The sequence below is a fragment of the Eubalaena glacialis genome, chromosome 17, assembly GCF_028564815.1.
Source record: "Eubalaena glacialis isolate mEubGla1 chromosome 17, mEubGla1.1.hap2.+ XY, whole genome shotgun sequence".
NCBI classification, from domain to species: Eukaryota; Metazoa; Chordata; class Mammalia; order Artiodactyla; family Balaenidae; genus Eubalaena; species Eubalaena glacialis.
The window spans coordinates 80,665,351-80,675,332 of record NC_083732.1 but is presented as its reverse complement, the minus strand read 5'-3'; the positions used below and the strand labels follow the sequence as shown (position 1 = coordinate 80,675,332).

The 9,982-nt window shown below is 49.6% G+C and overlaps 1 protein-coding gene across 1 annotated transcript in view; it reads right to left on the bottom strand.

Moving 5' to 3' along the window:
• TG (thyroglobulin) overlaps positions 1 to 9,982 on the bottom strand; it is a 246,605-nt gene that overhangs the window by 195,423 nt on the left and 41,200 nt on the right. The window contains exons 20-21 of the mRNA XM_061171320.1: positions 8,694 to 8,918; positions 1,713 to 1,862 (exon numbers count right to left, since the gene is read on the bottom strand). Of these exons, the coding sequence (XP_061027303.1) occupies positions 1,713 to 1,862; positions 8,694 to 8,918 (375 nt within the window). The remainder of the gene's footprint in view (positions 1 to 1,712; positions 1,863 to 8,693; positions 8,919 to 9,982) is intronic.

Below are 9,982 nucleotides of genomic sequence, written 5' to 3'. Positions count from 1 at the left end.
ACAGTCGGCCTGGAACGCACCGCCTGCTCTGATACCATTTGCTGGGACTCAGGTTCTGCCCCCCGGTTCCTCTCCTGGTGCATCCTTCTCCCCAGTCTGCAAGGAGTTAACTCTTCACCGGCCGGTCCTCATTTCCTCAGGGAAGCCCCCAGACCCCTTGACGCCCGAGTGTTACATGCTCTCCTCTTGACCCATACCTCTGCTCACAGCCGGGAGCGGTTATCATTTCCATTTGTCTGCGGGAAGGAACGGTTCGCAGCTGTCTGACTCCCTCCCAAGCAGGCAGGGACCTCATCTGGCTTTGCTCCCTATTTTATTCCAGTACCTTGCTCAGTGTCTGACATATAATACAAGCCTCCGACCCGCCCCAGGCTTTGATACTGACTTATAATAAGAAATATGTACTTGGTCTGTATCCCCATTTCTGGAAGTTGACATTCAGAGAACGAAGGTGACTTGGCCAAGGTCACAGTGCCAATAGGAGGGAGCGTGGGGATGGAGATGGGTTCGGGGGGTGGCGAGCCTCCGCCTCCCCCTCTGCTCCCTGCCATGTAGGCAGCACCTGCTCCACAGACAAAGATCAGCGCACTGCTGGGAACTCCTTTTAAGAAAGGATTCCTCGGGCCGTGTGACAACACTTCATGTCATCCCAAACCACAGTGTCTGGAGCCAATGTGTGCAAACTGAGCGGGACGCCCGGGTGTCAAGGACACTCTGAGTTCCTGGGGAAGAGTTTCTCCTCCAGAAGGAATGTCAGACTTCCGGCCTAGGAAATTCCTCTATTTACTTTCTTGGAAATACCGCCCTATTTCCACTGCTCTCCTGACCAAGGAAACTGCCTCTATCACAGAAGGTGACTTGATCTCTTTTGATTATTTTACAATTCTAAACACTACTCCGATTTTAAGCAATGCCTCATGTTGACACCATTTCAGACTAACATGAAAAGATCTGCGACAAGGCAAGTTATGGGCCCCTGCTAGGGAAAACCCAACACTCCCCAGTTGACTGTTAAGTAAATAGGCCAAGTGAAATCACATGACATACAGGAAGGCCACCGGTACACACAGTCCTGACAGATTCATGGGGCCAGAAAGGGAATATGAGCTACACAGTGGTAATGATCGTAGGTGGAAAACATCTTCCACTTCTTAATCTGATAACACTGACTTACAAAAATCAGAACTTTCAGAATCAGACAATGCCAAGATCAAAGGCCAGCTATGTCACTTTCTAGCTGAGCGACTTTAGCTAAATTTCTTCCATGAGCCTTAGTCTTTTTGTACGTAAAAGTTGGGCTCACAATGTTTACCTAGAAGGAGAGTTGGGAGGATTGAATGAAGCAACATGGGTAAAATGTCTGGCCTAGCTCCTGACAGAGCATAGGCATTCAAAGGTGGTACCCTTTGGATTACGATCTGTAACCAATGGTTCTCAAGGGTGGGCAATTTTGCCCCCATCTAGGAGACATTTGGCATTGTCTGGAGACAGTTTGGTTGTCACAACTTGGTGTGCATGGGTGGTACTACTGGCATCTAATAGGTAAGGAGCAGTGATGCTGCTAAATAAACATCCTATCATGCAAGGGACAGCACTCCAAAACGAAGAATTATCTGTCTCAAAATTTCAGTAGTAACGAGGTCGAGATGTCCTGCAGTGTCCCCATGACACTGTAGGGTTTCTCTTTCGAAGCAGGACCCTTTAGAACTTACAGTGAGTCTGGCTGAAAGCTCCAATGGAAATGGTCGTTCTGCCCACGGGACAAGGGAGGCAGGCCAGGCTACCTGCCTGCTCTTGGTAGAATCCAGCAGGACAGGGGATACACTGCTCATCCTGAAAATAGCTTCCTTCAGGACACTTAACTAGAAAAGATAAACAGAGCAATGAGGTTAAAGAACAAGACACTGGCTTTATAGTTACAACCTCAGAACACACAGGGTCTGTGAAATTCCAAAATCAGACAAGAGCTCATTCATTTAACAAATTGCCCACTGAGAATCTGCTGTGTGTCAGGCTCTAAGAGTAGGGGATAAGCCATGAAGAGGGTCGACAAAGTTCCTGCTCTCCAGGAGCTGACGGGCTGGTAGGATGAGAGGGTGTCCAACAAGAATGTCAGAGTTGAGTGAAATGAAGCAGGAGCGGAGGGCACAATAGTGAGGAAGGCCCCTCTGAGAGGTGACACGTGAGACCTGATGGGTGAGGAGTGACCTAGGCAAAGATGCAGAAGAGAATTCTGTGCAGAGAGAACAGCAAGTGCGAAAATCCTGAGGCAGGAATGAGTCTGGATTATTCAAGGAATGGAAAGATCAAAGCCAGCTACTGAGCTAGAGCTTAGTAGACAAAGAGAAGGTTGTCACGGGATGAAGTTGAGAACATCTGGAAAGATGAGTGTCCATCCATAGGTTGCCATGGGAACATGGGAGAACACAGTGATGGGTGCAAACTTTGGGGTCAGACAGATCGGGTAAAACCCCTCTCCCCACTCTACCTAAATGCCTCTGGACTTCCCTGAGGCTCCATTTTCTCCTCTGTAAAATAAGGATTAATAATATTATCCCGTTGGAGTGTAGTGATGATGTACAGAAAGCACATATCATAATGCCAGACTCACAGGTGCTCAAGACATGGTAATTCATTCTAGACTTGAGGGAGTCATTCCTGGCAGCCAACCTCAGCACCTACTCTGTCCAAACAGGGTGCCCTCCCTCTGTGGGGTGATTTCAACAATTCAGCACCATCTCACTTGAATGTGGCCTCTCCCTCTTGGTCAGTCAGCGATGGCATGGCTCAGACCTGGGACTACCGGGAGGTGAGTGAGACGCCCCGGGCACAGGATTGACAGAGGCCCTCACAGTTGGCTTGTTGAGTCCGATTTACTCAGAAACACCAAGTGTGACCCTGAGAGTGAGGACCTACTCACATCTTGCACCCTGGATGCCGCATTCACCTCGTTCGTCTCCTCCCTGTGCTCCCCTGTCAATCAGCAGTCTCAGTGCTTTCTGTCCCTCTGATTCTAACACGCCCAACCCTTCCTAATTTGCTTCCTCCAATATGATACGAGCTGAGAAACTAGAAACCCAAACTGGACAGATGCATGTCGCATAAGGGTTCTAAGTTGGCGTCCAAGAGCTCTGCTCTGAGGCGAGTGCATGAACTTGGCCACACTGATTCTGACAGCTCAGAGAAGGGGATGGCAGAAGGAGGTTCTTTTTTGTCTTTTTTCTTGATTCAGGGCTGTGTTCTGGAGATTTTGCCAAATAACTTCTAGAAGAAGTGAGCTGTTACCCAGTAAGGGTGGGAGCCAAAAGCGTGCCCACTCTTGGGAGCGCTGTCTTTGTGCCTGGCACTCCTCTATGTACCACATGTACATCACTACAGCATACCCAGGAGTTAGTGTTCTACCCGCATTTCACAGATGAGAAAGCTGAGCCTCAGGACATTCGTGCATGACGCCCCCAGCATGCTTTTCTGAAAAGGGCAGGGAGGAAGTAAAATTATAGAACGCGCCAAGCACAGTGCCAGGTATTACGTCACCATGTTATGGGAAAGCTATCAGCGCCATTCTAGCCTGGAGAAAACTGGTGTTCAAGGGCAAGGTCAACCAGGCAGCGAGATGACAGGGGTGAGATTCAAGCCCCATTCTCGCCAAACCAAAGCCTTTTCTCCACACACCAATTCAACCACCTTCCTTTGACGAAGAAGTGAGCACAAACATGTAGGATGTGCTCGAACGGAGCCAGCGTGGATCTGAGAGCTACTCTCTTGAGTGTGCGTATGTGTGTGGTGTTTCTGACTAAATCAGAAACTCCAGGCACATCCTGGAAACTGAAGGGTGTGTTTTCCGGCCTGCCCTGTGCCATGCACATCCTCGCTCAGAGAGCGGGGTTTCGTTACTTCTATGAGTCACATTGTTGATCATCTCTAGTATTTTTACGTCAGTACTGTGGCTATTTTTTCAAGTAGTCTCCAAGTTCATTGCTAAAGGAAAACAAAACCTTTTAAGCCAGCCTGAGTTGCTGCCTCTGAACCCAGGGTGCAGGTGAAGGGGCAGAAAAAAGAGAGCTGGGAATTTTTGCTGCCATACGTTTCAGGCCTCTCGACCACGCGCAAGGAACCTGCGTTCTGTTTCTTTCCATGTCTGATGTCAAGAGTCTTTTGCACCCAAAGGAACCCTTGTGAACATCACGGTGAGGCTCCGTTGCCTCCTTCCCCAGCAGGTGGGTCCTCCCAGAGACCCTGAGTCCACCGCAACAACTGAATGTCTATCCCTCAGTTAAATCCCTTCATGGAAATCACTGGAAAAATCCCTGGGGCCTCAGTTCCCTCTTCCGTAAAATGAGGTGATTTGGCCAATTTGAGTTTTCAAGTTTCACAAAGCTTTGGGGTTATGCCATCCCTCCAGCCAACCCATTCCCAGAGTCCCCAAACAACAGCAGCCGTGTTTCTGCTGAAGAAAAATATCGGAGGAAGCATAACTGTCCTTCACTCCTTAGCCTGCTTTGCTCAACCCCACCCTTGGCCCCATCACTCTCCAACTTAAAATTCGCCCCTAGTGACCCCACCAAACCAAGCCCCTTGCTGTGCCCCCAGGCCTCTCCCACTCTGGTCCTCTCCTATCTCTCAGGCCCCATTCTCCAGTCACGCAAACCATGTGCACTGTCCCCATAAAGCCACAGCACTTCGTAAGTCCCTGCTTTTGCACTAATCTCCATTTCTGGAATGTCCTTCATCACTTTAGCGAACTCAACACTGGGGCACACACACGTACACACACACACACACACACACACACACACCACTTCTTGTCTGCTCTTGTCCAAGCGACAATTCTAACTCACCTTTAAGACTTCACGCCAGCCTTGACTACCCCAGCAAGCCATCCCTGACTGCCCTGACTGGGAAGCAAAAGGCTTTTCACGTGATATTTTAGCCGTCTTTTCACTTAACCTCTCTTCAGCTAGACTGTGAGCTCCTTGAAAGTGGAACTATGACTTTTGCTTCCCTGAGTATGTCACATGGTATTTGACACATAATTATACTTTGAAAGCTTGGATGGAATTGATGGATGGATGGATGGATGGATGGAAAGATGGATGGGAGGATGGATGGAAGGAAGGTTGGATGCATGCATGGACAGATGCATGAATAGAAAGAAGGAAGGAAGGAAAGGAGGGAGGGAGGAAGGAAACAAGACATAACATGTTACTTCAGGAAAAAATCTGTAGAGAACTAGCTCTATTATAAGAATTTGCAGTGAATAAGTGACAGTGAATGTTGTTCAGAATGGAAATGGAAAATCCAGACAATTTCTCTGGGATTCTCCTTAATGGACCAACCTGGTATGAAGGTTGCCAGCAGGTAATTCTGAGGGAAAGCCATCTGGCTGGCAGTGAGGCAAGAGGGTGAACGTAACTGACCGCATGGGAGGTGCAAACAAGGCCTCCACCCTTTGCAGTAGGCACTGCCTAGATGAAGGCTGCCACGCCTGCCTGAGTCATGGGAGGTGGACATTCCCACGGGTCTCCCTGAATCACTGTCCCCCCAGGGGACCATCCAGATTGGCCCCCCAAGACGACACACAGAAACCCTGCCTTATCTCCACAGGACAATGCTCTGCTTGTAGCCTCACAGCTGTATTCCAGATGTGCTTCAGAAGGGAAAAGAGCCAGTAAGAATAGATACAAGAATCCGAGGGCGTGATTTCACTAAGAGCCCTTGTTGAGAAGGGAGACTTGTGAATCAGCGGACAGAACAAAGAATTTGGAAACAGCAGGGCTGAGTTTAAATCTCATGTGGCCAATTAATTAACAACAGAACAATTTGCTGAAGTTTCACTTTGTGTGAAGCAATGTGCTTTGTATCGATTATATTCAGCTCTGCAAATCACAATCCCCATGAAGTAGGTATTACTGTCCCTGTTTTCCAGATTACGCCTAGTGAAGATGGGCAGTGTCCCAAGAACCCACACTGAGAAGGTGCTGGAGCCAAGACTTGAACCCAGGTCCACCTGACTTCCAAGAGCAGTTTCCTAACACTCTTAACTGTATGCCCCCCAGCTGCTTCGTCCATCCCATGGCATTAAAAATACCTGACATCCTGGACCAGAGCAATGCAGAAATTCAATAGAGAATGGATGTTATCATTGACACTGGAGAAAATCCAGGGCTTTTGGTACAGCTTTTGTGAATTCCATTCTGGACCTTTCTAACCATTTAGAGTAAGGGGTGGGGCTGAATGGTGTGATCAACAATGCTCTCTAACTTGGTAAAAAGCTGCCGCAGTTGAAGAACAGAATGTAGGTTTGTGTAGAGCTAGGATGGGTAGACTACAGCCCTCAGGCCAAATTCAGCTCACCTTCCGTTTGGCAAGCGAAGTTTTATTAGAACACAGCCACGTTTTTCTCCCCACAGTGGACGAGGAGCTGAGTCCACGAGACAGAAACAGAACGGTCTGCAAAGGCTAAAAGACTTGCTTTGGCCCTTTACGGAAAACGGTAGCCACCTCCTGATCTGCAGCAAGTGCAGCCCTGGCCAAACCTTTCATCCACAGGCCCACCCTGTGACTCCCACTCTCTCTGGAGCCCGGTCACCCCAAGGCCGGGATCTGATTCCCTGGGTCCCCACTGCTTGACACCCGTCAGGCAAGTCTGTCTGTGCTCCTGGCTCAGCCTCCCTTCCCACTTCCCAGCTGAGCCGCACTACCCGTCCTGGTAGACAGGAAACGGTCATCTAACCATCAACCGAGTTCCCCGGAGGGAACCTAGGACCAGATTCCCAGTCCGCCCCCTTTATTCTACACACAGGAAATGGGGACCCGGCGCGTGACTAGTCCCTCTCTCCATCTCCTGCTGTCCCGCCTCTTGGCTCCACGCTCCAGAGGTGGCAACCGAGGTGGCTGAGCCTCTGCAAGCGGGGCTCCCAGACCCCCTTATCAACACCGCCTGGGGTGATTATAAAAGCAGCCTCCTCCCAATACACGCGTGCTTGTGCACAAACACACACACACACACACACACACACAATGAGCTTTTGGCAATGGAGCCCAGGGCTCTTCACAGCAAGTCTGAGAACACAGTGGCAGGTGTTGCAATCACCTCCGTTGTTGTGACCCTGTTTCTCCCACCCTGGCAGGTGGCACCATCCACGCCTGCTTCTACTTCTTATCTTCTTTGTTTGGGCAGCTCTGTTGAGGTGGAAGGAGCGTGAGCTCTGGTCCCAGAGGACCTGGGGTTAACTCATCCACAGAGAACTGAGTCCCTCCTTTGAGTCAGCCCTGCTCTGGGCACTACAGACACACGACCTCATTTCATCTGAGCCTCAGCCTCTTCACCTGTCAAATGGGGAGATGACCTGCCACCGGGGGCGATAGTGAGAGTTAAGTATTTGTGAAGGTGCTTTGTAAACTGCAAAATCCTCTGTAAATATTAGCAAGAAGTGGTTGTGTCTCTGGTTTCTGTGTTAAGAGTTGCCTGCATCTGAAATCCAGTGTGGAGCTTAGAATTTGGCATGGTTTTCATAAGAGGAAAGGCCTTATAGCTTTTGTGTTGCAACCAACATGAATAGTGGAAAAATAAATAACTGAGAAACATATTCTCTCTCTTCAGCTCAATAAAAATGCCTCTGTCTCATGCCATGTGGGAGGATGACTTCTCACCATGAGGCCCTGGAAGTTTCAGTAGTGGATGGAACAATGGCCCCCAAAGAGGTCCATGTCCTAATCCCTGGAAACTGTAAATATGTTAGGTCACATGGCAAAGGGAAACTAAGGTTGCAGATGGAATTAAGGTTGCTAGTCAACTGACCTTAAAATACGGAGAGTGTCCTGGATTACCCAGCTGTGTGCAATCATAAGGTCCTCAGAAGTGACAGACAGCATCCAAGGGAGCTGTGACTACAGAAGAATGGCCTGAGAGCTACAACACTGCCGGTTTTGAAGATGAAGAAAGGAAGCCACAAGCCAAGAAATGTGGGCAACATCTAGAAGCTGGAAAAATCAGGAAACTGATTCCCTCCCAGGGCCTCTGGTAGGAATGCAGCCCTCCTGACACGTTGATGTGAGCCCAGTGAGACCCTGTGGGAGAATTCAAGCCTACAGAACTATAGCATAATAGGTGGGTGTTGTTTTAAACCACTACATTTGTGGTGATCTGTTATGGCAGCAAATCACACAGCTTCTATTCAGGGAACTGGCAGCTGCAGCCTAGTGGGAATGGCTTCCGAGGCTGCTTATGTGTCAGGCCAAGAACAGCCCAGTAAACCTCCACCAGGAACCACTTCCCCTGAACCATCATGTCCTGGGATGATCGCTGGCCATTTGGGGATGGTGGTGAGTAACGTGTTGCCATAACCAGACCAGGAAAAGTCACGGAGCACGCGGGGTAGACATCGGCCTTCTCCACCAAGACAGTGCAGCCCAGGCCACAGGGTCCAAGCTCATCAAGGACTAAGAGGAAGGATAACCTCAAACATGGGGGCTCTTCCTCTGTCATGTTGCGTCTAGTTTCAGCTACCACCTGGTGGGTGATAACTATATGTCTGTGCGTATATTTGGACAATTGAAAAGCTTTCATTGAATAAATAAATGAATGAGTCTCCACTCTGTATGTCAGAATAACCTCTATCAGAGCTCTGTGGCCTTTCCCACAACCTCGCATGCCTCAGTAACAGCAGTCTAGGGAGAGAGGGGGAACCTACCACACCCCAGTGGGTCCTGACTGGTGTTGCTGGTGGCCGAGACTTGGTGGAATCCTTCCAAGCACCCAAACTGTGTCCTGGGAGAGGTGCCAAAGCGGTCCCCTTGGAGGAAGCGGATGGATGTGTCTGCTGGGAACGTCTTGGAATCCAGATGAAGCTGGAATTTTCCACTTTGGATCAGATCTGCAAAGCGCCCAACGAGATCCTTGCCCACCAAGGCTTCCTCTGCAAGACACAAGATGAGGCAGGAGTGTCATTGTTCCTGCAAGGGTCAGGGAGGATCCAGGGACAGAGCCAACCAGAATGTCCACAGCGAAAGGAGACATAGGCCTTTCCCAGTGTCTCATTTTACAGAGGGAGAAACTGAGACCCAGAGAAGGGGGTTGATTGACCCAAAGGTACACAGAATCAGAAGCACGGCTAGGACTCCAAACCAGACCTCCAGCTCCTGTCATTTCTGTGGCAGCGATGGGACCCCCACTGGCACAGGAGATCATGACTTCAGTCACTCATCTAAGGTACACTACCCAGATACGCGACTGTCCCAACCTTGGCCAAGCCACCATCCCTGAGCCTCAGTTTCCCCATCTGAAAAATGGGGCTAGGAATGCCCCTCTTGCAGTTGGTGAGGATTACAAGAGAGAATGTGATGGGGCCGGTCAAAGGGAAGGCAGAGCCTCCGTCTCAGGTTCAGCTAAACGCTGAGAAGGTCTCCAGCTGTCGAACTCCAAGCGTTTCCTAGGAAGAAAGCAGACGGGTGAGCACTACATCGGGAGCTGGGGCGGGTCCAGCACGCAGCGAACACTCACGCCACAGCGGCTACTGTAAAGGCAGCCCCAGACCACGGACGCCAGGAATAAACATCTCAGCCGTTTGCAGCTTCAAACATATCCAGATTATGCAGGCTGTTTCCAGAGGAAAACAAAAAGTGACCCTTAATTCATAACGCTACTGGGGGGAGATGGTAATTAGGGTCACAGGCACTGCAGAATGTCCGAGATACAGTCTACCTCCTGGGTTACACTGTGGTGTTTTCTACAAGTTCCCCCTCATAGAACAGAGGTCAAACTCCAGCCAGCCCTGACCCTCAGCGTTTGGCCACCAGATAGTGGAAGAGGAAGTGGAGAAGCTCCCACCCTCTGGTCAGAAGCCCATGGGTCATGTCCCACCCTGGTTCAGAGTAACGATCGTAAGATCCACTCTGCTTCTCCTTAGATCTTTCTACTCTCGATTCATCCATATCATTACCACTCCATTTTAAATAGTGTTAATTATGGGTTTAAACAGTG